Source organism: Gadus macrocephalus, chromosome 15, assembly GCF_031168955.1.
Source record: "Gadus macrocephalus chromosome 15, ASM3116895v1".
Classification (NCBI taxonomy): Eukaryota; Metazoa; Chordata; class Actinopteri; order Gadiformes; family Gadidae; genus Gadus; species Gadus macrocephalus.
In genome coordinates this window covers 6,412,795-6,440,433 of record NC_082396.1, presented here as the reverse complement: position 1 = coordinate 6,440,433, position 27,639 = coordinate 6,412,795, and the positions used below count along the sequence as shown (strand labels likewise).

The 27,639-nt window shown below is 52.7% G+C and overlaps 2 protein-coding genes across 2 annotated transcripts in view; one reads left to right on the top strand and one right to left on the bottom strand.

The window, feature by feature from the left end:
* c15h3orf70 (chromosome 15 C3orf70 homolog) overlaps positions 1–9,083 on the bottom strand; it is a 70,913-nt gene extending 61,830 nt beyond the window's left edge. The window contains exon 1 of the mRNA XM_060073038.1: positions 9,070–9,083. The gene's annotated coding sequence lies outside the window, so the exon portion shown is untranslated. The remainder of the gene's footprint in view (positions 1–9,069) is intronic.
* The window catches only part of zswim8 (zinc finger, SWIM-type containing 8), a 39,857-nt gene that overhangs the window by 9,784 nt on the left and 2,434 nt on the right, over positions 1–27,639 (top strand). The window contains exons 3-25 of the mRNA XM_060073836.1: positions 1,460–1,554; positions 3,412–3,584; positions 4,468–4,575; positions 5,450–5,531; positions 6,264–6,384; positions 7,100–7,301; positions 8,463–8,638; positions 9,139–10,486; positions 11,097–11,228; positions 11,665–11,844; positions 12,648–12,831; positions 13,428–13,535; positions 13,754–13,878; positions 15,376–15,751; positions 15,893–16,045; positions 16,582–16,804; positions 17,012–17,301; positions 18,070–18,368; positions 18,636–19,136; positions 21,393–21,570; positions 23,033–23,218; positions 23,604–23,723; positions 24,162–24,272. Coding sequence (XP_059929819.1) covers positions 1,460–1,554; positions 3,412–3,584; positions 4,468–4,575; positions 5,450–5,531; positions 6,264–6,384; positions 7,100–7,301; positions 8,463–8,638; positions 9,139–10,486; positions 11,097–11,228; positions 11,665–11,844; positions 12,648–12,831; positions 13,428–13,535; positions 13,754–13,878; positions 15,376–15,751; positions 15,893–16,045; positions 16,582–16,804; positions 17,012–17,301; positions 18,070–18,368; positions 18,636–19,136; positions 21,393–21,570; positions 23,033–23,218; positions 23,604–23,723; positions 24,162–24,272 — 5,471 coding nt within the window. The remainder of the gene's footprint in view (positions 1–1,459; positions 1,555–3,411; positions 3,585–4,467; positions 4,576–5,449; positions 5,532–6,263; positions 6,385–7,099; positions 7,302–8,462; positions 8,639–9,138; positions 10,487–11,096; positions 11,229–11,664; positions 11,845–12,647; positions 12,832–13,427; positions 13,536–13,753; positions 13,879–15,375; positions 15,752–15,892; positions 16,046–16,581; positions 16,805–17,011; positions 17,302–18,069; positions 18,369–18,635; positions 19,137–21,392; positions 21,571–23,032; positions 23,219–23,603; positions 23,724–24,161; positions 24,273–27,639) is intronic.

The window sequence follows — 27,639 nt, the reverse complement described above, 5'->3', positions numbered from 1 at the left end:
ACCTGGATGTATAATGACCAATCACACCTGGAAGTATAATGACCAATTACACATTCACGTATAATGACCAATTACACCTGGGCGTATAATGTCCAATCATACCTGGACGTTTAATGACCAATCACACCTGGACGCATAATGACCAATCACACCTGGACGCATAATGACCAATCACACCTGGACGCATAATGACCAATCACACCTGGACGCATAATGACCAATCACACCTGGACGGATAATGACCAATCACACCTGGACGCATAATGACCAATCACACCTGGACGCATAATGACCAATCACACCTGGACGGATAATGACCAATCACACCTGGACGGATAATGACCAATCACACCTGGGCGTATAATGACCAATCACACCTGGATGTTTAATGACCATCACACCTGGACGCATAATGACCAATCACACCTGGACGCATTCTGACCAATTACACCTGGGCGTATAATGACCAATCACACCTGGACGTATAATGACCAATTACATCCCGACGTATAATGACCATTCACACCTGGATATATATAATTATTACCAATCGTTCCTGGACAGATAATGACCAATTGCACCGGGACGTATAATTACTAATAACACCTGGATATATCATTATCTAGTACACTGAAAGTCTAATCACCTATTTGATGAAAACCCAATTAACAAATTAACACTAACACCTGAGAGGCTAAGTGTTATCATCACACCTGGATCGCTAATGACAAATTAACCCTGAGGCCGAGGGTCTCATTACTAATATACAGGGACGTCTAATAACCAAATATTTTCATAGTTAATTTCCTTGGATGAAAGGTTAACAGTTGATACTTGTCACTCTGAGGTATCGAAGAAGAGGCTGTTGATACATTGGTGCCCAGCCTGATCCTAGCACAAGGAATGAGTTACTCAGCCCCACAGGCATGTCTCCAAACCAGAGCTGACGGCCACGGTGCAGGTGTCGATGCACTTGTCCCGTTTCATTAGATGAAGCACTGCGTTTGTGATGAACACCACATTGCCTCCGTTTTATACGCAGCAGAAAGACCACTTAAATGTTTCACTGTTGGAATTCTTACCCTGGTATTGAACCTGTGCACTTTCTCCTGCCCAACCGTCTCTGATCTCTCTCCTCTCTCCTCCTCTCAACGCTCTTCTCCTACTCTCCCATCTCATCCCCTCCTCCCCTCTTCCCCACCCATCTATTATCTCTCTCCTCTCCCATCTCCCCCTCCCCTCTCCTTCCTCTCCAACCATCTTTCCTTTCTCTCCTCCTCCCCAACCAACTCTCTCCCTGTATCTTTCTCCCTCCTCATCTCCTCCGCAACCATCTCTCCTCAATTTCCTCCTCATCCCTCTCCTTCTCTGTCATTCTCATCCCTCTCTCAAAACCACAATGCTTTGTTTGCCTTTCACTCTCCCTCACCCTCCCTCCCCCCCCCCCCCCTCCCTGCAGGTTGTACTCGTGTCTGGCCAATGGGAGTCCAGATGAGTTCCAGCGGGGGGAGCAGCTGTACCGGGTGCGGGCGGTGAAAGACCCCCTGCAGATCGGTGGGTTCATGTTTATAGGTCATCTCTCGCAAGGATATGCATAGCAATCACAACCTTCTATTCAAACAGAGACTCTCTATTGAGCTCCTAGTGAACCCTGCTCTCAGGGAGCTGCAGGGAAACGGCTGAGCTACACAGTCGGGCTCCGGTGACGAAGGCACAGAACCACGTAGAGGACAAAACCTCTCATGGTGATTGATAGAAATTCCTTACAACAGCCCAGCAGCAGTGGAAAACACAGGATAAGATCCAATGAAAAAATACAAAGTACTAATGAAACAAAAATAAGTGCTTAAGTAAATGCTAAAGTAAAGACAAACGGGGAAAACAAAATAATTATTAAGTAGCCCAGTACCAATACTTCACAGTATATTACAATTAGGGCATTTAGCAGACGCTTTTATCCAAAGCAACTTACATCAGTTAATACACACATTGACACACCGACGGCAGAGTCAACCATGCAAGGTGACAGCCAGCTCGTCAGGAGCAGTTAGGGTTAAGTGTCTTGCTCAGGGACACACCAACACTCAGGGGGATCGAACTAGCAACCTGTCGGTTACAAGACAGCTGCTCTACCTCCTGAGCTAAGCCGACCCAGAGCTTAGCTCAGTGTACAAATGCAAATGTACCAGTACTTAAAGTGTATGCATGCAAATATACCAGTACTTCACAGTATATTAAAGTGTATAAAAGCAAATGTAAACAAAGAGGAGAGAATACTGGAACTTAGACCTACGGTCCATAATGTCCCTGATGTATGGACGTGCAAGTATAGTAAATGTGGGCAGCTTTGGAAAACTTCTGGTTGGCTGGTAGTATTGGGATGACTCTGCTGATTGCTGGTAGTATTGAGTGACTGTTCACTGTTCTAGTCGTTGACTGCTGCTCAACTCTATCAGGTTGAGACCCCATGGACTATAGATTGATAGACTAATAGTATAAAGTACAACTAGGCTAAAAGGCACTTGCATCAACATGCGATGTGCTGAACCACATCCAAACTGCCTCAGTAGTAACGTGAAGGAGTCCTGCTCTTAAGCAAGGCAGGAGCAACGATTCCCTGTTTTCTATTACAAGTGCTCGCAGAGCTTTGCGTGGCATCCACCGTTATTAGCTGCCATGCAGTGGGGCTCTGAGGTAATGGAAACTCTGTTTAGTTAAGTTTCCCCGCAGACGAGCTACACAGAGAAGTAGGTCAAAGATATCTTTGTTTGTACCACGCTCCCAGAGTTGCACACACATCGCTTTCTGGTCGACAGGCGCTCTGGCAGAAGTGAAAGTCCTTCATGTGATATTCCCTCCTCTCTCGGTGCAGTTGTTGGGCGGGTTTGAGGGGATTTCCCTGCTGGTCCTCTGCTTAGCGCTAGCTGGGGGTCGGCCAAGGGCCCGGGGCCAGGCTGCTAGCCTCAGTCAGCCCAGGGCCCGGGGCCAGGCTGCTAGCCTCAGTCAGCCCAGGGCCCGGGGCCAGGCTGCTAGCCTCAGTCAGCCCAGGGCCCGGGGCCAGGCTGCTAGCCTCAGTCAGCCCAGGGCCCGGGGCCAGGCTGCTAGCCTCAGTCAGCCCAGGGCCCGGGGCCAGGCTGCTAGCCTCAGGCCGCAGTCCGATCTAGCTTCTCCCTCTGACGGTTGCTTGACCCAAGGGGTCACCAGTGGTCAAGCCCTGCCTGTTTGCAAGGACCAATTGCCAAGCACTAACAATCACTAGGTTAACCCATTCCCCCTATCCAACAAAGATAGGTAGGATAAGACAACGCTTTACTTTAAGTGCAAAGGATGAACTACAGACAATAAGTGCGTACATTAAGTACCATTTAGTTGTGTCTCATCCCCTCTGTGTGTACTTCGCCCCCCCCCCAGGCTTCCACCTGAGCGCCACGGTGTTCTCCACGCAGGGCGGTCAGTCCAAGGGCGCGTACAACGTGGCCGTGATGTTCGACCGCTGCCGCATCACTTCCTGTTCCTGTACCTGCGGCGCCGGGGCCAAGTGGTGTGCGCACGTGGTGGCGCTGTGTCTCTTCCGCATACACAACGTGAGTACTGCGGAGTGTGTGTGTGGGTGGGGTGTGCGTCTAAAAATGTAGCTTTCGGGTGTTTAAATTAGGAATCGAAAGCTTGTTTCAATTTGTGTGTGTGTGTGTCTCAAGTTATGTGTGTTTGCATGCAGTGTGTGTGTGTGTGTCTATGTTTGTTCCTGTGTTTCGTTGGGCATCTGTGTTTGATCCCCTGTTTGGTTGCATGGTATGTGTGTTTCCTCTGTGTGTGTGTGTTTCCACGGTGTCTTTCGGTGTGTGTGTGTGTGTGGGGGATTGTGATTAGCTCCTTGGGTGGAGCGTTCCATCTCCCCTCTAGATAAGAGGGGTGAGTGGAGCCTGGTACTCATGAGTACGAGTGAGTCAAGGTCTGTTCTGGGGGATAAATCTGCTGGTATCTCTCTCTCACAGACACACTGGAACACGCTTGTGTGTCTGTGAACCGCGCTGGGGGTGCGGCGGTTGGTGTCTGAGGGGGGGGGGGGGGGGGTGATTGGGGAGATGGGTTCCTAGGGCTGGGGAGGGCTCTACAGGTTAACCGGCTGGCTGGTAAACCTAAACCTTGTTCTCTTTTTTCTGGTTAACCTCTGGGATTCAGAGATGGGACAAGGTTTCAACCTTTTATGTATCTTTTCTTGAGGGAAATGACACTCCTCACACAAGGAGACAAACACACAGACACACGCGCACACACCTCCCCCCCCCCAGAGAATCCTTTGGGGAGATCCTGAGCACTTCTGAAGCCATGCAGCTCACTCTCTCTCTCCCCCTCCTTCTCTATCCCCCCCCTCCCTCTCTTCCTCTCCCTCTTTCCTTCTCCCTTCCTTCTTCTCCCTCCCTCCCTCTCTTCCTCTCTCTCCCTCCCTCTCTTCCTCTCCCCCAGGCGTCTGCTGTGTGTCTGCGGGCCCCAGTCTCAGAGTCTCTCTCCCGGCTGCAGAGGGACCAGCTCCAGAAGTTCGCCCAGTACCTCATTAGCGAGCTGCCCCAGCAGGTCAGAGGTCATATAATTCCATACGCGGTCGTCACGGCAACCCACAACCCACCCACACTCGAGGTCAAAGGTTCAGAAATAACGACGGGTGTGCTGGCTGCTGCACTCGCCGACGGAATCCGCTCGCCGTGTCCAACTCTCTTAAGCCGTCGCCTACAAAAATATCCCATGGTGCATTGTGCCCAAGCCCTGTATCTTGTGTTTCTAACACAACTAACTCAGACTATAACTCAACACACCAAGCTGTCAGTAAGGATGATGAGCGTTGGTGACAGCCCCGGCCACGGTCAGAGTTGCCAGATTGGGCCAGATTTCCACCAGGTTGCCAGATTGGGTGGGAAATCTGGCCCAATCTGGCAACACTGACCGTGGCCGGGGCTGTCACCAAAGCTCATGATCCTTCGTTTTACTAGTAAATTATCAGAGGCTGAGGCGGAGGAAAACTCTGTGTGCAGTTCAAACACAACAAGGTTGTCTGCATAATGGATGAATCATTTCACCAGTAATAACTACACAGTGACCAGGAAAACATTTACTGCCAACATAAACATTACTGCCTGTAACACAGATGCGCACACACACTCGCGAGATGTACAAGCTTTATAAACAAAGTTCACAAAAGGATTGTGTGTCTGTTAATACCACTTGACCCCTCATGGTTTCCGTTTTAGTTATTTAGCAGACAGCGCTTCAATCGAAAGTGTTCATGTCAGATTGTCTCCTTAGAGAGCAGTTACGGGTCAGAGGACATCTTCCTCACGGAGGCCTTCAGTAGGATTGCGGATGTCGGCTATCCAACCCAGTGCCTTTTGGAAGGTCTGCCGATAGATCAGTAGACTGAAGTGTGTGTGTGTGTGTGTGTGTGTGTGTGCAGATCCTGCCCACGGCTCAGAGACTGCTGGATGAGCTGCTGTCCTCCCAGTCCACGGCCATCAACACAGTCTGCGGGGCTCCAGGTACCAGTACATTACAGTGATCCCTGGGATATAGTGTGGTTCATATACATCTGGAACAATTACCACTTGGAATACCTACAGACACCATGTATGTTTTAGGCGAACTCTGTGTCTTTAAAAACTGCTACCACAGCGATGTGGTGAAGAATAATCCTTTATAGATGCTTATGAAGAGGTATATGAAGTCAGACATAGCACGTGCCCTTCAAACGTATACAACTACTCGGAATGGGGATATCAAGTAATGGAAGGATACCATAGATCATTTACCCAGTATAGTGCTATATGGGTGGTCAAATACAAACTGGTCCAATTAGAACATAACGACAGTTTTAGCGACGGAGTGATATGTTAGCTGACATTTGGCAGCTATATTTGTGTTAATGAGTGTGATTTGTTTGATATGAGTTTGAGATCTATGACCGCATTAGGCCTGTAGGTGGCGCTTGTGTCCCACTGAATCCAGTTGGAGTTCTGATTGTAGCACATATTTAGTAGAAATGGGACATCTTTATTAATTTCAATGTCATTGTATTTTTTTATTCCAGCCTCACATTGTTAAATTGGGTTTAATAAACGGGAATTTTTGGTAATGATCATATATATTGATTAGGGCATCTTAACACCAGGAGGCCTACAGGTAGACACTGGGGTTTGAACCCAGAACCTTTCCCTTGGAGTTCAACACCTTAAACCCCAGCCTGTGCGGCGTGTGTGTTTGTGTGTGTCCAGACCCCACGGCGGGCCCCTCGGCCTCGGATCAGAGCACCTGGTACCTGGACGAGTCCACGCTGAGGGACAACATCAAGAAGACCCTCCACAAGTTCTGTGGTCCGTCCCCGGTGGTCTTCAGGTAGGCTTCTCCGCCTCGCCACAACGCTCTGAACCGGGGCGGCCTGGGAGAGTGGCCCTGAAACCACTCGACCATTCTCTGCATTTATGGGCCACCTCTAAGATCTATTCTTCTGTAGTCATACTGCAGGCATTTTTAAGGACCTTATCATTTTTACGGACCTTATCTCTCTGCGATTCACCGAAAAGGTGATTCGCAGAGAGATAAGGTTCCTAAAAATGTGGTACCTTAAGTCACCGATTCAGTGACGCCTGGTAATGTTCATATTGTGAAGATCATCGTCGTTAATGAACTGGAAAAATGTAACGGGAAATACAAAGTATTTTTACTGACCAACTTTATTTCAACATTTACATTTGGCAGACGCTTTTCACGAAAGCGACTCACTGCGTTCATACACACATGCTTCACACACCAACGGCAGAGTCAAACACACTCTTCAGGAGCAGTTAGGGTTTAGGTGTCTTCCTAAGGCTCAGAGACACACACACACACACACACACACACACACACACACACACACACACACACACACACACACACACACACACACACACACACACACACACACACACCTACCTTGTGTTGATGATCTTGATGTCCAGTCATCCCACTCGAGTGCTTTTGATTTGACCCTCGGTTCGTCTGTCTTGACGCCCCTCCCTTGAGGTGCGATGCACCCCCTAACCCTCACGTCTCCCCCCCCCCCCCTCAGTGACGTGAACTCCATGTACCTGTCCTCCACGGAGCCCCCGGCGGCCGCGGAGTGGGCCTGCCTGCTGCGCCCGCTGCGGGGGCGCGAGCCCGAGGGCATCTGGAACCTGCTGTCCATCGTCAGGGAGATGTTCAAGAGGAGGGACAGCAACGCCGCCCCCCTGCTCTACATCCTCACGGAGCAGTGCCTCACCTACGAGCAGGTAACTTAACAACGGGACTTGGCATCGCGTAGCGTCTTATCCTAGCTCTCTTTGTTGTGTACGGGGAACGGGTTAAACTAGCGGTGTTAGTGCTCGGCACTTTGTTCTATGAACATCCTTACTTTACCGGCAGCCATATATTATTGCTTCTCTTTCATCCGACTCACCATCCGCTTATGGTGAGTCGTGTTGGATCAAAGCGGCTGCTAAACGCCCTGAATGTAGATGTTACTGCCAGGGCCCCACAGCCACCGGGCTCCCGTTGTAGAAGAACACGCAGCATCGTAGCTGCGTTTGAGTGGTTTACAGGAAGTACTTTTTTATTTTATTTAGGAGTTTATTGAGCAGGGACAAATACATTGTTTCATTCAAAATATAAAATGGATTCCATGCATACAGGTTTCTAGACAAGACTAATTTGCAACCCCTGTCCCTGGTTAGGCCTTTACTAAAAGTTACACACGAATAAAAATACAGAAGACATCATATACAGGAGACATAAAGACAAAAACGAGGACAATGATTAATGCGTGTGTGTGCGTGCGTGTCAATGTTCACAGGGTTTATTCAGTTTCAACCATTGTTTTACTTGTGTGTTACAAACCTTGAGCTCTGTCAATGTTTTGATTTCTGATGGCAGTGTATTCCACAGTTTAGTGCCTATTGCTACAAAGGATGATTGTCCGAATGTGGTTTTGCGCTTCGCTGTTCTACAATTTCCGCTCGTTGCACCCCTAGTTCTAATTCTACTGTTCAGTTTGTTTATCGATTGGCAGAGTATTTCCGGTGCAATGTTGTTCACACACTTGAAAATTAGTTTTAAAAATGAAAAGTTTACAAAGCTGCCAAATCCCAGTAAATTGTGTTTCTTTAAAATTTGGCAATGATGCCATCTAGTAGGTTTCTGAGCCATTATTTTAAGTGCCTGTTTGTATAATGATTTTATTGGTGTCATTGTTGTTTGGTTGGCTTGACCCCAAACGGTTATACAATATGACAGAGGAGAAAATATCATGGCAAGCATCAATTGTTGTGCTGCCTTAAGAGGTATATATTTTCTTATAAGACCAAAGCAATTTAAGTTGGTCTTGACAGTCTTGCAGTGTCGACTTGGTGTCCCTCCTCCTCCTCCCCCTGCTGACGGTGTCTCCCCCCCCTCAGATCATCGGGTGGTGGTACAGCGTGCGTACCTCCGCCTCCCACAGCAGTGCCAGCGGCCACACCGGCCGCAGCAACGGGCAGACGGAGGTGGCGGCCCACGCCTGCGCCAGCATGTGTGACGAGATGGTGGTGCTGTGGAGGCTGGCGGTGCTGGACCCCACCATGAGCCCCCAGAGGTCAGACCCCACCCGGTGACCTCCAGGGCTTTGTACCCGCTCCCATGTTTCGTCTACTTTTTCAGACGGCGTTGTCAATGTTTATTTTCTTACGCCAATGGAGCTCTTTTGATTCGAGTAAACCCCAACAAATTGTAATTTGTAAGTATAGAGCACGGGCATCTCTGGTTCAAACCATTCAGCTTAGGTTAGCTCCTACCGTTAGCATGCGGCTACTAGGCTGCGCTTCCGTGAGGCAGGATCTGTTTAAACCCGCTGCTGACGCCCGACCAGAACCAGACATGGGGGGGGGGAAACGGGTCATGCACACATCCACACACCGACGGCGGAGTCAACCACGCAAGGCAACAGCCAGCTCTTCGGGAGCAGTCAGGGTTTAGGTGTCCGGGACACCTCAACAACTAAGAGGACCCGGAGATCAAACTAGCAACCTTCGGGTTACAAGTCACCCCGGTCTACCTCCTGCGCTAAGCCTCCCCCTCCCCCCTCTACCCACTCAGGCGCCTGGAGCTGGCGTCGCAGCTGAAGACCTGGCACCTGAAGGTGATCGAGATCGTGAAGCGCGGGCAGCACCGCAAGTCCCTGGACAAGCTGTTCCAGGGCTTCAAGCCCGCCGTGGAGTCCTGCTACTTCAACTGGGAGGTGGCCTACCCGCTCCCGGGCATCACCTACTGCAGCGCCGAGAAGAAGAGCGCCTCCTTCTGCTGGGCCCGTGCCGTGCAGCAGCAGAGGGGGGCCAAGGCCGCCTCGGCCGCAGGAGGGGGTGGAGGAGGAGGCGGAGGAGAAGGTTCCGAGACCGCGGGAGGAGCCGCCCCGCGAGGGGGGCTGGGTCGAGCCGAGAGCGGGACCGCCAGCGGCGATTACAAAGGGAGGGGTAACGGCCACTTCCTCCAGCAGGAGGTGGCGGTGCGGCCCAAGGAGACGATGGTGAGCAAGAGGAAGGGTCTGACGGCGGGCGGGGGCGTGCTGGGCCGGCTGGCGGGGGGGCCGTCCCTGTCCCTGGAGGAGGGCGGCGGGGGGGGAGGTGGAGGAGGGGGTAAGTGCGTGTACAAGGGCCCCGGCTCCTCCTCGTCGGGGGGGAAGGGCAAGCTGACGCAGGGCTCCGGGAAGGGGGGCTCCATGGGCGGGTCGGGTGGTGCGGGGGCGTCTGGCGGCGGCGGGGGGAAGCACGTGGCCGCCAAGCGCCGCACCAGCAGCGAGGACAGCTCCCTGGAGCCCGACATGGCGGAGCTCAGCCTGGACGACGGCTCCTGCCTGGCGCTGGGCGCGGAGGCCAGCAACACCTTCGACTTCACGCCCCCGCCGCCCGAGATGCTGCCTCCGCCCGGGCCGCTGCTCCGGGGGAAGTACGGCGGGGGCGGGGGCGGCGTCGGAGGGGGAGGGGCCTCCAAGAGGATGACCCAGACCTCGGCCTCCACGGCTCACCCGCCCGCCAACGCCCAGCCCCAGGCCCCGCCCCCGGCACCCAGCGTCCCGCCCAAGGAGGCGGTGACGGTGCTGGTGGTGGTGGCGCCGGAGGAGGAGGAGAAGGAGATGGAGCTGGAGGAGATGGAGGACGACCAGGAGGAAGGCGGGAAGGCACCGGCGGGGGCGGCCTCCGCCGGGGGGCCCGCGTTGGAGGCGGGGGCGGGGTCTTCCGGGGCGCCGCCTCCCCCGGCTGCAGGAGGAGGAGCAGCAGGGGAGGGGCCCGGCGGAGCGGACCCCGCGGGGGAGGACGACTACCAGGCGTACTACCTGAGCGCGGCCTCGGAGGAGGGGGGCGACCGGGGTGCCGCCGACAACCACCACGAGGAGGAGCCCGACATCTTCGCCGGGATCAAACCTCTGGAGCAGGAGGGTCAGATGGAGGTGAGGACGTTTGCAGTACATTTACCTTCAGGGCGTTTAGACGCTTTTATCCAGAGCCACTTACAGTAACTTAGTACATTTGTCAGAAGAAGATAGAGAAACAACAATACATCGTATTGTACAATACAATGTGCCAAGCACTAACAATCGCTAGGTTAACCCGTTCCCCGTGCACAACCAAGATAGCTCGGATAAGATGCTACAAAATGCCAAGTACTATTTTTAAGTGCAGCGATTTCCCTGTGGTGTGTGAGTTGTAGCGAGAGTGTATACTGTTTATTTAAAACGGTCTATCTCTCCATCTGGCTTTCCATCTATCGCTTTATCTCTCTCTCACAAAACCCAATTTTTGTGTAATGTAATGGTGCGGTCCCTGGACTTGGAAAATGCTGACGACTGCCCCATTTAGACGATGCTTGCAGTGTTCAAGAGCGAGGCGTAACCCTAACTCTGGCTCTGTGTGTCATTATCTGCTGTAGGGACACTTTCCTATTTTCAAAACTGTTCAGTCATTTAGCAGAAGCTTTCATCCAAAGTGATTCACAGCGTTGCTGCCCAGATGTTGAGTTTGCTACTTTTGTTAAGAGTGTGTGTGTGTGTGTGGTTGCAGGTGCTGTTTGCGTGTGCTGAGGCCCTGTACGCCCACGGCTACAGCAGTGAGTCCTGCAGGCTGGCCGTGGAGCTGGCCGGAGACCTGCTGGCCAACCCTCCTGACCTCAAGGTGGAGCAGCCTCAGACCAAGGTAACCTCACCTTCTGTGTGAATCTAAGGGATCTGGATCTATGCTTTCTATCTCCATGGCGTCCATTGGTGACTGTATCAATGTTTTTTTTTTGTTACAATGGTGACTGTACTTATAGTTTCTGTTACCAAGGTTTTTGTTTCAATGGTATGTCACCATGATGACTGTGTCCAGGGTAAGAAGAACAAGCTGTATGTATCTATGGTATCTGTAACCTTGGTGACTGTATCTATGGTATCTGTTACTATGGTGACGGTACATATGGTTTCTGTTACCGTGGTGACTGTTGCTATGGTATCATTATGTCAAGGGTAAAAAAAAAAAAGCAAGGTGTCTATACCTATGGTATCTGTAACCATGGTATCTGGTACCATGGTGACTGCATCTATGTTACCGGTTACCATGGTGACCGTAACCATGGTTTCCATGCGTCCAGGGTAAGAAGAGCAAGGTGTCGACCATCCGTCAGACGGCGGTGGCCACCAGCACGCTGTCCAAGGCGGCCTTCCTGCTCATGGTGCTCAGCGAGCGGCTGGAGCTCCACAACCTGGCCTTCAGCACCGGCATGTTCTCCCTGGAGCTGCAGAGGCCGCCCGCCTCCACCAAGGCCCTCGAGGTGAGGGCGGCCGGAGACTGGGGCTGGGACCAGGGCTGGGACCTCGGCCAGGGAGGGGGGTGGGGAACTGGAAGGGATAAGTTTAACCTCACCTTGCATGAATTAATTAATTAATTCATGCATGCACATGTATGTATGCATCATTTATACTTTGATAATCGAAAAATGTATATATAATTGTTTAGATGTATAGAGATATAGATATACAGTAGATATCTTATTATAACCCAGATATTTGTCCATCATATGATGTATTTTAGAAAGTGTCTCGTAAAACTGGTTTAACTTGGTAGTTATCCTAAATCCACCAGACTTTATTTAAATCCTCCCTCCCTCGGGCAGGTTTTAGTCCGCTTCGAGCGCTTCAGACTAATCAGGTCGTTATCTCGCCTGGAGCGGCGAGAATCCAATCAGCCATGATTTGATCATTTAGCTGCCACTGCTGCTTTGATCCAAAGAGACTCGCTTAGTGAACTCAGACACATGTCAGCCAGGAGCAGGTAGGGGTGTGAGGGCATCTCAGACGGAACCCAGCGGTTCTCAAACTTTTTCTACTAGTGTACCCCCTCTCAGATATTCTTTCAGCAAAGTAACCCCTTCACCGGCAGCAAATGTACATGAATAATGTGTCGATTTCCTTTTGACTAGCATTCAGAATTATGGTAATACTTGTGTGTTCAAGTATTATTTAAACATTTGAAAGAAAAGGAAAAAATGAAAGTACCAACTGCAGTACCCCAAGGGGTACGCGTACCGGCCTTTGAGAACCAGTGCCCTAACCAGCGGTGCTGCTGTGGTCCCAGGTGAAACTGGGCTACCAGGAGACGGAGGTGGTGGCCCTGATGAAGAAGATCCCCCTGGGGCTGGTGGAGATGACGGCCATCCGGGACCGCGGCGAGCAGCTCAGGGACGGCAGCTTCTGCGACTACCGGCCTGTCCTGCCCCTCATGCTGGCCAGCTTCATCTTCGACGTGCTCTGCATCCCAGGTAAGCATCGAGGCCGGGCTACCATTGGCTGAGGGGCTAGGATGTACGCATCGATACCAAACCACCATTGGCTGAAGGGTTGGGATGTCAGCATCGACACCTGACTGCCATTGGCTGAGGGGTAAGGATGTCGGCATCGACACCTGACCGCCATTGGCTGAGGGGTTAGGATGTCAGCATCTACGCCGCGCCACTATTGGCTGAGGGGTCAGGATCATTGTGTGCGTGTGTGTGTGTGTGTGTGTGTGTGTGTGTGTGTGTGTGTGTGGGAGATGCTTTTAAGCGAACAAAACAAAGTACTTGAGGGAAATCAAACGACAAGGAAGGAATAAATGAGTTTTGAAGGACGGCGCAATCAATGATGTTCGGAAAGAACAGGCAGAGAAAGCGGCGTGTTCAATCCCCTGTGTGTTTATTTTCAGGGCCAGGACACTGTTTAGTACCTGGTGGATTAATGTATTCCTTCATTAAGTTAGCATCGCTCACTATTGATTTCCAGTTGAATTCTGGAACGATCTCGCTCTCTTGCAATGAGGTCTCTGGCTCTCTCTACATGTGGTAGTGACGTTGTACCCTCCCTCTTGTACGCCATGTTGTTTGTGCAGTCGTATCCCCCACGGGGTCCCGGCCGCCCAGCCGTAACCGTAACAACGAGATGCCCGGCGACGAGGAGCTGGGCTTCGAGGCGGCGGTGGCGGCTCTCGGTGAGTGATGTCATGTTTACTCACTGGCTGGCGCTCACCTACTCACTGCTTCAATCCCCCACCAACGTACTCTCTCGTGTGTGTGTGTGTGTGTGTGTGTGTGTGTGTGTGTGTGTGTGTGTGTGTGTGTGTGTGTGTGTGTGTGTGTGTGTGTGTGTGTGTGTGTGTGTGTGTGTGTGTGTGTGTGTGTGTGTGTGTGTGTGTGTGTGTGTGTCCAGGCATGAAGACGACGGTGAGCGAGGCAGAACACCCCCTGCTGTGCGAGGGCACCCGGCGGCAGAAGGGAGACCTGGCTCTGGCCCTCATGATCACCTACAAGGACGACCAGAGCAAGCTGAAGAAGGTAGCACAGACAGACGCATATCCCCCACGGGGTATCCCCTCACCGTCTCTCACTCTCAATGTCACTCTCGCTTTCTCTCACTGTCTCACTCTCACCGTCTCTCTCCCTCACTCTCACTGTCTCTCTCTCAATTCCATTGTCTCTCTCCCTCACTGTCTTTCACTATCAAGGTCTCTGTCTCTCTCCCTCACTTTCTCTCTCTTTCTCTCTCACTCTCACACACTCACCCTGTGATACCGGTCCTGGTTTCACCCCCACTCCTGAAAGAAAAGTGTTCTGTGGTTCAATCAGCGTCTGCTACGCAGTGAGAACAGGCTGCCGGAATCCGTGGGACCATAGCGACAAACACAAAACAATCTAGCGAAACATTTGGGTCTGTCTTTTAAAGTCTCTTTAGAGAGTGTGGATTCTTCTACCAAGTGGCTTTGAAAAAATACACAATTTTTTTTAAGTGCTACTAGAGGAGCAGAAAACAATTACAGTAGCTTATCTCCTTTCAAGTGCTCTGCATGACAACAGTACAACTCCACTAACTAACTACCAGAGCTGTATCACAACAACACTGTTTTTCTCGCCACCCTTGAAAATATCTTATCCTCCAAAACAAACTCATGAATATGCAAAACAAAACGTATCCCATCAGCGGCCGCTCCCCAGTTTCACATGCAAGTCCACCGCCGCGCCGTTCCCCCTATCACTCCACGGTATCTTTGAGGAGACACAGGAGAGCCGTTCTCAAGGACATTCTAATGAGTCTGGAGGGAGAGCCCGGCGGACGGTGTTGGCCAATCACAGGCCACCAAGCAGCCGAATGGTTTTGCGTCACGCAACGCGCCTGGAAGCAAAAACAAACCAGTGTGTTTGAAACAGACTATTTACAAAATGGGATTCAGCCCCATCTGCCAACAACACCTCAACAAAACCGTCAACAATGCATGTGAACTTCCGGAGAGTAAACACAGATTGCTCCAAGGACCAGAGCTAGGGTCGTAGATGCTGGTGTCACGTGCTGGTATCGTTCAGAGTCATGTATCCACCTGTGAGGGAGGCAGGGGAGGCGGTCTGGACAGGACAGCAGAGCCTGGCCCCGGTTCAGACCAGCCAGCCTTCCACTCAGCATCTGCTCCAGCCTGAAGCCAGATGGTTCCCAGGGGGACTCAGCTGCTGCTCCGCCCGCCGTCCTCCCCTCAATCACATGATTACCCAATGATGAGTGCTTAAAAATCATGTTCCGATGAAATGATGAGTGGCAGAGCGGCAGCTGGGAGCGTTTATTTAGTCTCCCGCTGAGTGAAAACACGTTTTCCTGTTGCGTTGCACACGGGGTTCCCGAGGAAAGGGGAACTTATCTCTGTTGTAACCTTCCCGGGAGGACGATCGCTGGTGACCTCGTGTTGGACGGGCCTTGAGGACACGGGTACTATCCCCTTTCCGAGGCCCTCCCTCTGTATCTCTGGAACCCGTCCGACTCCATCCCTCCCTCTGTCCCCCCCCCAGATTCTGGACAAGCTGCTGGACCGCGAGAGCCAGACCCACAAGCCCCAGACCATCAGCTCCTTCTACTCCAGCAGCAAGCCCGCCGCCAGCAGCCAGCGCAGCCCGTCCAAGCACTCTGCCAGCCATCACGCCGGGGCCCCCGGGGGCCAAGGGGCCGGCGGCGTCCACAACAACAACAACAACAAACACGCCGCCGCTTCAACGTCTGGTGCCGCGGTCGCTGCCGCCGTGGCCTCGTCCTCCTCCAGCTCCTCCTCCGTTGTGCCGGTGGGGAGCGGGGCGGGGGTGCCGGGCCAGCTAGCCGCCGCCACCGCTGCGTCTGCCCAGAACAACAACAACAACGGCGGGGAAGGAGGGAGCGACGCCAGGGAGCTAGGTAAACACCCGGAGCTTCCTCTGTCTCAATAGCACCAGGCGCCACTCCGAGCCGCTCCAGTCTCTCTGTGTCTCCCCCCCCCCCCCCCCCCCCCTACACCCCCTGGTGTGTGGCGATAACGCGTGTTTGTTGTGCCTCCAGACGGGGGCCAGCCGACGGCGTGCGAGCCGCAGAACGACCTGGCCGCCTTCAAGCCCGAGGGCCCGGTGCCCAGTCGGCTAGCGCTTGGGGGCCGCGGGGCCTATAGCGGCCGCTGCTGGGGCTCCCCGGTGCGCCAGAAGAAGAAGCACACAGGTAGGCGCTCTCATGTGGAACCTCTGATTCATGCGCTGGTTATGCTGCGTTTGTGTCTAGCGTATGAGTGGGAAGGTACTACCGATGGAAGTGTACTCAGAGTAGTCCTATGCAGCGTCACTGGCAATTTTCCTGCAACAAGCAATCTGTAAATATTATTATTTTTTTTTATAATGTATTACAATTATCAGTGCTATTCTGCCTTTTCATACGCAATGGATGATTGATTACATCATTACAATACAGATATGCAGTAGCAGGTTAAGGCTATTCAGCAGCTTGATCGTTGATTGAATATTTAACGATGGGGGGGGACTGAGAATGGAACCCTGCGGGACCCCACATAATATTGGTCCCTTTTCCTAATTGGCAAAACTACCTATTGAGGTAACAGTTAAACAAATCTCAACCAACCATTTTTATGCCTTACAGGCAAGAACTCCCTGCCCTTCCATCAATGTGTTTACTGCCAGGTTAAGCTCCTTTTATCCAGGTCTGTGTTTCTATGACGTTAACTCCTGTGTGTGTGTTCCCAGGCATGGCTAGCATCGACAGCAGCGCTCCGGAAACCACCTCCGACAGCTCCCCCACCCTAAGCCGCCGACCCATCCGAGGGGGCTGGGCCGCCACCTCCTGGGGGCGGGGCCAGGACAGTGACAGCATCAGTAGCTCCTCCTCTGATTCGCTGGGCTCTTCCTCATCCAGTGGCTCTCGACGGACAGGGGGCGGGGCTAGGGCCAAGAGCACAGACACCAGCCGGTAAGAAAATATAGAAATGACAAACGGATAAAGAATTGTACCTTACTTTACTGAAATGACAGAAATTCCAAACTGGGATTAATATCATACTCTTATCATAAACACGTAGCCAGAGATAATTAGACGGTATTCAAAAGGCCACAGACACCTGTGTAGGCGAACCTCCTGTGTGTCAGAACCACCTCTCACCCCCTGCTTGTCCCACAGTTACAAGGGGCGTCGCCCGGAGTGCCACGCCCCCCACGTGCCCAACCAGCCATCAGAGGCCGCCGCCCACTTCTACTTCGAGCTGGCCAAGACGGTGCTCATCAAGGCGGGGGGGAACTCATCCACCTCCATCTTCACGCAGCCCTCGGCCAGCGGGGGCCACCAGGGGCCCCACCGCAACCTCCACCTGTGTGCCTTCGAGATCGGCCTGTACGCCCTGGGCCTGCATAACTTCGTCTCCCCCAACTGGCTGTCCCGGACCTACAGCTCCCACGTGTCCTGGATCACAGGTCGGCCCTTCGTTCTGCTCTGCCTTCTGATCTGCTTTTATTTTGATGAAGTCGGATTCAGGATTTGTTCCCCGTTGTTATTTAGTAAACTTGGAGACTCCACCCTCCTATGGATCAAAACTCTCCTCCACCCTCCTGTTGTTCATGTTCCTCACCTCTCCTCCCCCCTCTCCTCTTCCCCCCTCCTGTTCATGTTCCTCACCTCTCCTCCTCCACCCTCTCCTCCACCCTCCACCCTCCTGATGATCACATTCCTAACCTCTCCTCCACCCTCCTGTTGTTCATGTTCCTCCCCTCTCCTCCTCCACCCTCCTGTTGTTCATGTTCCTCCCCTCTCCTCCACCCTCTCCTCCTCCACCCTCCTGTTGTTCATGTTCCTCACCTCTCCTCCACCCTCTCCTCCACCTTCTCCTCCTCCACCCTCCTGTTGTTCATGTTCCTCCCCTCTCCTCCACCCTCTCCTCCTCCACCCTCCTGTTGTTCATGTTCCTCACCTCTCCTCCACCCTCTCCTCCACCTTCTCCTCCTCCACCCTCCTGTTGTTCATGTTCCTCCCCTCTCCTCCACCCTCTCCTCCTCCACCCTCCTGTTGTTCATGTTCCTCACCTCTCCTCCACCCTCTCCTCCACCTTCTCCTCCTCCACCCTCCTGTTGTTCATGTTCCTCCCCTCTCCTCCTCCACCCTCCTGTTCATGTTCCTCACCTCTCCTCCACCCTCCTGTTGTTCATGTTCCTCACCTCGCCTCCACCTTCTCCTCCACCCTCCAGGCCAGGCCATGGAGATCGGCAGCGCGGCCCTCAACATCCTGGTGGAGTGCTGGGACGGCCACCTGACGCCCCCCGAGGTGGCGTCGCTGGCGGACCGGGCCTCCCGCGCCCGGGACCCCAACATGGTGCGGGCGGCGGCGGAGCTGGCCCTCAGCTGCCTGCCCCACGCCCACGCCCTCAACCCCAACGAGATCCAGAGGGCCCTGGTGCAGTGCAAGGAGCAGGTGGGGCTCCGGCTGGGCTCCGTCTGTCTGTCCGCCCGGCCCTCCGTCTGTCAGTCGCACAGCTACCAACCCTCTGTAAGCTGGCCTTTATTACGCTCTACTGACTGTCTGTCTTCTATTCATGCATTCAATCAATCATCCATCAGTCTATTTAGCAATCGTTCGTTTGATCCCCAATAGGAGATTTTAAATACATTGGGATCTACCGTAACGATTGTTATCGGCAATTATCATGCAGTCTACCTGACGTGTGTCACTATCTGTGTGTGCGTGTGTGTGTCTCTCTGTCTCTCTGTCTCTCTGTCTCTCTGTCTCTCTGTGTCTCTGTGTGTGTGTGTGCAGGACAACACCATGCTGGAGAAGGCCTGCATGGCGGTGGAGGAGGCGGCCAAGGGGGGCGGGGTCTACCCGGAGGTGCTGTTCGAGGTGGCCCACCAGTGGTACTGGCTGTACGAGCAGTCCGTCGGCGGGGGGGCGGGGCAGCAGAGGGAGGGGGTTGGGCGCTGCGGGGCTAACGGCGGCGCCGGCCGCAGACCCCCCGACTCCCACTGCGGCCTGCTGGACGGGGGCGGGGTCATGGGCGAGTCCCCGGGCGTTACCGCGGTGACGGCCACGGTGACGGCGGCGGCGGTGGTGCCGGTGATCTCGGTGGGCTCCACCATCTACCAGTCGCACCCGCTGCCGGGCCAGGCCATGGCCCACCCCCACGGGCCCGGCCTGCACCCCTACACCACCATCCAGGCCCACCTGCCCACCGTCTGCACCCCCCAGTACCTGGGGCACCCCCTGCAGCAGGTCCCTCGGCCCACCGTGTACCCTGTGGCCGGAGCCGCCTACCCCCAGGTGGGCCTCGCTGTATGTCTTCCTCTCCGTCCATCTACAGTACACTACTGTATGGTACAGTACAGTATGTTACAGTACAGCACTATGTTACAGTTCACTACAGTATGGTACAGTACACTACTGTATGTTACAGTACAGTATGGTACAGTACAGTATGATACAGTACAGTATGGTACAGTATGATACAGTACAGTATGTTACAATACACTATGTTACAGTACAATACACTATGTTACAGTTCACTACTGTATGTTACAGTACAGCATGTTACAGTACTGTATGTTACAGTACAGTACACTACTGCATGTTACAGTACAATACAGTATGTTACAGTACACTACAGTATGTTACAGTACAATACAGTATGTTACAGTACAATACATTATGTTACAGTACACTGCAGTATGTTACCGTACACTACAGTATGTTACCGTACACTACACTATGTTACCGTACACTACAGTATGTTACAGTACAATACACTATGTTACAGTACACTACAGTATGTTACAGTACAATACAGTATGTAACAGTATGTTACCCCCAGGTGGGCCTAGCTGTATGTCTCTCTCTTAGTAAATAACATTACTTTACAATACAGTACGTTACAGTACATTACATCTACACTACAGTACATTAATGTACATAACGATACATTACAGTACATTGACATTGAATCGCTCAGCAGAAAATCTGTGTGCAGAGCAGCTAAGAAGTGTAATCAATATTGTATATATAATATTTGCGGTAGTGGGAACATCTCCAATAGCTACCACAAATCAACCACTCTGTGGTCGAGTGAGGCTCGCCCACCATGTTTGTCAGGTTATTCTCGGTCTGCCTGATCTGTAGCAGATGGGGTTCAGTGGAGGGTTTCTGACAGAGAAGGGGGTGTATTATAAAACGATGTCACTCATGGACCAGTCCTCATGGTTCAGCTCCTTGAGTGAAAAACAAGCACAGTGTTCCTCTTTTGATGGAAACCAAAATTAAACCAATGGTCTCTATTCTTAACGTCTGTATACTTCTACATTATAACTCATGCAGGATCCATCCTCGTTATGTTGAGGTGTTGTGGAGCATACCAATAAGCAGGGTTCTGTATGGACTGATAGATGCATGTTTAAAGTGTGCCTCCTTCAGTCTGAGTGGCAGAACGCACGCCGATTAGTATGCAGTCGTCTGGTTCAGACAAATCCTATTGTGTCTCCAAAGTGCGCTCGCCGCAGTACCCATGGGACCAGCTGGCGTGCCGAGACTTTGACTGACAGCCGCTAGAAGAGTGCAGGGAGACTGAAATAAATAACCCGTGTTCAGGAAAGAGCCGCCGAAGTTATTCACTTTGGTGGAGCTCGTCCTTGGAACGCAGAGAGTACGTGCTTGTTAGTCGAGATCGTGCTGATGTTTCTCTCAGTGATTAGGGAGTCCGCTCGTACGGTTCCCATTCGCTACCTGGGTTTTCCGAATCAATAAATGTTCCTCCGCCAGTACCTTAGGGGGAGTGTAAACACAGGTCTCTCCAATCAACCAGAGATATATGTATATAATCCATGGGTGTACGGGGTTCTAAAACCCACAGAGGATAGAATGATCCACAGATCAGTCAGTAACCCTACTCGCAGGCCTTCATCAGCTCTGGAGAATCGTGTACGGAGATGATCAGCAGTCGCCCTTTCACACATGCGACACACAACGGGATGAGCCGCGTCAGACGTGTCCACAAACATTGGAGATGGACCGGGATGAGGGTCCAGACGATCCACTCCGTAACGCTGACTGCAGTACAGGCCAGAGGAGCTACGTACCCAGCAGCTACGCTCTGTGCTCCCAGTTCTGCGCCTGTCGTACGATTAGAGAGGTCAACGTCAGCAACACGCCCGTTCGCTTGTCGGGAACTCTCGGGCCCTGGTAGATTTGTCTCCGGAGGGGCGCAGTCAGTCGTTCTTGTTCACACATACAGCCGATGACACAGAGAAGTTCAGACTTTCGGTTCATGTGTGAAAGGCCTGTTAGGAGTATACTGTAGACTAGTCTCTGTACAGTCATGCAAAAATAAATAATTACTATAAATAAACTGGATCAATAAACCAAAGAGAACTCAAACGTTAAGACATGGGGTCCCAGGTAGAGCCATTGTGCTGGGGTCGGTCTATGAGGAGCACTGATGTGGGGCCCCCAGGCCACATGTCCCCCCCTGTCCCCCCCTCCGGCCCCTGTGTTGTGTTGCTGACCCGCTGTCTGTGTGGTCCTCCCCAGGGCATGCACCCGGCCTTCATCGGGGCGCAGTACCCCTTCTCCGTGGCCACGGGCCCCCACCCGCCCATGGCCACCACCGCCGTCACCTTCCCCGGGGTGCAGGTTCCGTCCATGACCCAGATCGCGGTCCACCCCTACCACACTGAGACCGGCATGCCCATGGGCACCACCGTGGCAGGTGTGTGTTTGTGTGTGTGTGTGTCCACCAGAGTGTCTAAAGAGTTTGTGTGTGTACGCATGGGTAACTCAATGTTGATTGTCATTTTAGTTGATTGTAATTGTGTTAATTTGAGTGAGTGCCAACATCTTCGGCTTATGCCAATTTTCTTAATGATGTCAGATGTGTGTGTTTTGATAATGAAGTCAGATGTGTGTGCTGATGATGAAGTCCGATGTGTGTGTTGATAATGAAGCCAGGTGTGTGTGTTGATAATGAAGTCAGATGTGTGTGTTGATAATGAAGTCCGATGTGTGTGTTGATAAGGATATGTGTGTGGATAATGAAGTCAGACGTGTGTGTTTCCCTAATGTGAGAGGTTTTCTCCTCACTAGTGGAGCGGTTTGTTTTCCTCTCATTGACGGAGGTGCATTGATTTGTTTTTTACGTGTGTGTGTGTGTGTGTGTGTGTGTGTTGTGATTAATGCATCTAGGGGAGGAAAACCTCTGCGCAGCCACACAGTGTGCATTAACTCAGTGATTGACAGCCGGTCTGCCTCACTAGGCAGTGTGTAGCCGCCTTCAGAGAGCGAACACAAACGCCTGTATTAATGAAAACAACGTTTTCAGGGCGATCAGGCTTATCCCTGATAAAGACTACAGTACAACACACCCTCTCTCAGGACAGGATGTGTTGTACTGTTCTATGTGGTCTGCTGCATTGAACTACAGTTACTACAATTATTAGAAGATTGAAATTGTACCAAGATAAGTGAATGGTTTAATTGTATTGGATTGTACCATGTGGTATATATTATGTATTTTATATTTTGACGGTGCATATTGGATTGCACCATGGTGTGTATGTGTTGTACCTTCGGACAGTGGGTAATGCGTGTGTGATACTGGTATGTTCAGGACAGTGTGTGTATCGTACTCTACGTCTGAATGTATCGAAGGGTGTGTTGTCCGGTGGTGTGTCACCATCTTCATCGTGTGTGTGTTGTACGGTGGTGTGTCACCATCTTCATCGTGTGTGTGTTGTCCGGTGGTGTGTCACCATCTTCATCGTGTGTGTGTTGTACGGTGGTGTGTCACTATCTTCAACCAGGATGTACTGTGTGTGGTATTGTTGTGTTGTACAGTGGTGCGTCACCATCTTCACTCAGGATGGGGGGGTGTGTGTGTGTGTGTGTGTGTGTGTGTGTGTGTGTGTGTGTGTGTGTGTGTGTGTTATTGTTGTATGGTGGTTCGTCACCATCTTCACCCAGGATGTACTGTGTGCGTGTGTGTGTGGTATTGTTGTGTTGTACGGTGGTACGTCACCGTCCTCACCCAGGATGTACTGTGTGTGTGTGTGTGGTATTGTTGTGTTGTACGGTGGTACGTCACCGTCCTCACCCAGGATGTACTGTGTGTGTCCCCTGCTCTGCTCTTAACACTTGTACCGTGTGGTTATCAGGATCCTTTTATTCCCTCCCAGTAGGTGGCATCCACGCGGGCTCCACCATCCAGGCCATGCAGGCCGCGTCTCTGGCCGCCATGCCCGCCCTGGCCTCCCAGCCCGCCCCCATGGTCAACAGCCAGCCCCTGCCCCCGGATGACGAGCAGCATAGCCAGCCAATCAGCCAGCAGGGCCTGCACTACCTGCACTCCGCCTACAGAGTTGGTACGTGGAACCAACGCTCGTGTCATGTGACTGTCGTCATGTGACTCGGCACACACGCTTCTTTTGGGCGGCATGTGGCTCAGGAGGTAGAGCGGGTCGGCTGGTAACCGGAAGGTTGCCGGTTCGATCCCCGGCTCCTCCTAGTGTGAGTGTCGAGGTGTCCCTGAGCAAGGCACCTCACCCTGACTGCTCCCGACGAGCTGGCTGCCGCCTTGCATGGCTGACACCGCCGTCGGTGAGTCAATGGTTGCATGAATGGGTGAGTGTTTGGCAATATTGTAAAGCGCTTTGAGTGGCCACTGGTTCGAAAGGCGCTGTATAAAATGCAGTCCATTTACCATTTGTGTGTGTGTGTGTGTGTGTGTGTGTGTGTGTGTGTGTGTAGGCATGCTGGCTCTGGAGATGCTGGGGCGGCGGGCTCACAACGACCACCCCAACAACTTCTCCCGCAGCCCCCCCTACACCGAGGACGTGAAGTGGCTGCTGGGGCTGGCTGCGCGGCTAGGTGGGTCGGGACACCGAGTTCATGTTCACAACTACTCATTTATTCATTCATTCATTCACGAAGACTAGGTCGGCCAGGACCCCAGGATCATGTTCAGAACGGCTCACTCATTTATTCATCTGCTCACTAATTCTTTAATTCATTCATTCGTTCATCAAGCGTAATTTGCATTAACTGGAGACCCTACCTTATCAATCCCTCGACGGGAAACGTATCAGACATCTTAATCAATGGTCTTAATTGGTCTTCTGATTGGCGCTGTGATCGATTCAGTGTTCACCCGTTCTATGCGCTGCTTCCCCTGTGCAAGCGCTGTGCCTGTGAGCGTGTCATGAACAAGGCTTTTGTGTGTTTTGCGTGCGTGTTCCAGGGGTGAACTACGTGTACCAGTTCTGCGTGGGCGCGGTCAAAGGGGTCCTGAGCCCCTTCGTCCTGCAGGAGATCATCATGGACGCCCTGCAGCGGCTCAACCCCGTCCACATCCACGCACACCTGCGCATGCCCGCCTTCCACCAGCTGGTGCAGCGCTGTCAGCAGGCCTACCTCCAGGTAGACACACACTCACACACACACACACACACACCTGTCAGCAGGCCTACCTCCAGGTAGACACACACTCACACACACACACACACACACACCTGTCAGCAGGCCTACCTCCAGGTAGACACACACTCACTCACACAAACACACACACCTGTCAGCAGGCCTACCTCCAGGTAGACACACACCCACTCTCACACACACACACACACCTGTCAGCAGGCCTACCTCCAGGTAGACACACACTCACTCACACAAACACACACACCTGTCAGCAGGCCTACCTCCAGGTAGACACACACCCACTCACACAAACACACACACCTGTCAGCAGGCCTACCTCCAGGTAGACACACACACACACACACACACACACACACACACACCTGTCAGCAGGCCTACCTCCAGGTAGACACACACACACACACACACACACACACACACACCTGTCAGCAGGCCTACCTCCAGGTAGACACACACCCACTCACACAAACACACACACCTGTCAGCAGGCCTACCTCCAGGTAGACACACACTCACACACACACACACACACACACCTGTCAGCAGGCCTACCTCCAGGTAGACACACACTCACTCACACAAACACACACACCTGTCAGCAGGCCTACCTCCAGGTAGACACACACTCACTCACACAAACACACACACCTGTCAGCAGGCCTACCTCCAGGTAGACACACACTCACTCACACAAACACACACACCTGTCAGCAGGCCTACCTCCAGGTAGACACACACCCACTCACACAAACACACACACCTGTCAGCAGGCCTACCTCCAGGTAGACACACACCCACTCTCACACACACACACACACCTGTCAGCAGGCCTACCTCCAGGTAGACACACACCCACTCACACAAACACACACACCTGTCAGCAGGCCTACCTGCAGGTAGACACACACTCACTCACACAAACACACACACCTGTCAGCAGGCCTACCTCCAGGTAGACACACACCCACACACACACACACACACACACCTGTCAGCAGGCCTACCTCCAGGTAGACACACACTCACTCACACAAACACACACACCTGTCAGCAGGCCTACCTCCAGGTAGACACACACTCACTCACACAAACACACACACCTGTCAGCAGGCCTACCTCCAGGTAGACACACACTCACTCACACAAACACACACACCTGTCAGCAGGCCTACCTCCAGGTAGACACACACACACACACACACACACACACACACACACACACACACACACACACACACACACACACACACACACACACCTGTAAGCAGGCCTACCTGCAGGTAGACACACACCCACTCACACAAACACACACACCTGTCAGCAGGCCTACCTCCAGGTAGACACACACTCACTCACACAAACACACACACCTGTCAGCAGGCCTACCTCCAGGTAGACACACACTCACTCACACAAACACACACACCTGTCAGCAGGCCTACCTCCAGGTAGACACACACCCACTCACACAAACACACACACCTGTCAGCAGGCCTACCTCCAGGTAGACACACACCCACTCACACAAACACACACACCTGTCAGCAGGCCTACCTCCAGGTAGACACACACTCACTCACACAAACACACACACCTGTCAGCAGGCCTACCTCCAGGTAGACACACACTCACTCACACAAACACACACACCTGTCAGCAGGCCTACCTCCAGGTAGACACACACCCACTCACACAAACACACACACCTGTCAGCAGGCCTACCTCCAGGTAGACACACACCCACTCACACAAACACACACACCTGTCAGCAGGCCTACCTCCAGGTAGACACACACTCACTCACACAAACACACACACCTGTCAGCAGGCCTACCTCCAGGTAGACACACACTCACTCACACAAACACACACACCTGTCAGCAGGCCTACCTGCAGACAGACAGACACACACACTCCCACAAACACACACCGGTCAGCAGCCCTACCTCCAGGTAAACACACACACACACACACACACACACACACACACACACACACACACACACACACACACACACACACACACACACACACACACACACACACACACACACACACCTGTAAGCAGGCCTACCTGCAGGTAACACGCACGTGTGCGTGGGTGCCTTCAGTGTGCGTGGGTGCCGTCAGTGCGCGTGCGTGCCGTCAGTGCGCGTGCGTGCCGTCAGTGAGCACACAAGCACATGAACAAACCTGTATGGTGCATGTGCACCATTAAGAGGACAGCACCGGTACGGCACTATGGTTTTGACGTAACTCTGGATTAGATCAACACTGCTGCGAGAGGAAAGGTAGAGTGGAATCAGAGCATCAAGAAGCCCGCTGCCTACGGGACAAACGACGGCTTGCAGTTTTATTATTTTGTCTAATATTTGACATCCATGCGTGGAACCGTGGATTAGCGAGGGGGAAGGAATGAATGAACCTCTAATCGGTCTTGAGGCTATGAGATCCTCTCACCGTCATTGGCATGCTTCTCTCCATCCCGCCCGCGTCTACCTTTCCCTCGCTTACATCACCCTCTGTCTCTCCGCCTGCGCCACACTCCAGCTGTAGCTCTGGAAGTTAAAAATATGGAAATGATCGTTCAAAACCGATTCACTTCAAGCTTTCCCCACATCCCGACACACCGGGGTGGTCGGCCTGCAAGCTGCTCTTCTGCCTCTGTTCCACACGTCTGCACGGCGACAGTAGTGTTGTGTGTTTTGTGTGTGGTAGTTTGCTACCACACACAAGGAAATTAGAACTTAGTTCTGAGCTCCTCTGTGTCATTCTGTCGTGTGTGTTTTCCTCTTGTGCGTGTTTCTTTGTTGTGCGTGTGTTTCTCTGTTGTGTGTGTGTGTGTGTAACTCTTGTATGTGTGTGTGTGTGCGTGTGTGTTACTCTGTTGTGCGTGTGTGTTACTCTGTTGTGCGCGTGTGTTACTCGGTTGTGTGTGTGTGTGTGTTTCTCTGTTGTGCGTGTGTTACTCCGTCGTCCTCCGTGCTGTGGTCCGACTCTCTAAGGCCCCCTCCCCGGGGCTGAGCGTTCCGGGACGTGTTCCAGTCACGTCCCCCCCCCCCCCCCCTCCAGGGGGACGTGACTCTCTCTCCATAAATGAGGTTAGCTCTGCCTGAGCGCGGCCGGTCTGGTCCAGAACGCTGAGGCTGCCCGGCTAATGAGAGGAGGCATCTGGGTCTTGTCACGCCCCCCCCCCCCCCAGCCACAAGCCTCCCAGAGCCAGCGGAGGGGAGAGCCAGGCCCATATGCCGGCCGTCCTCACGCTCCCCCCCCCCTCAGGACGGCCAGAGGACTTGCCGGGACCAAACACCAGACGAGGAAACCCTAGAGGAGCAGCTCCCCCGGTGCA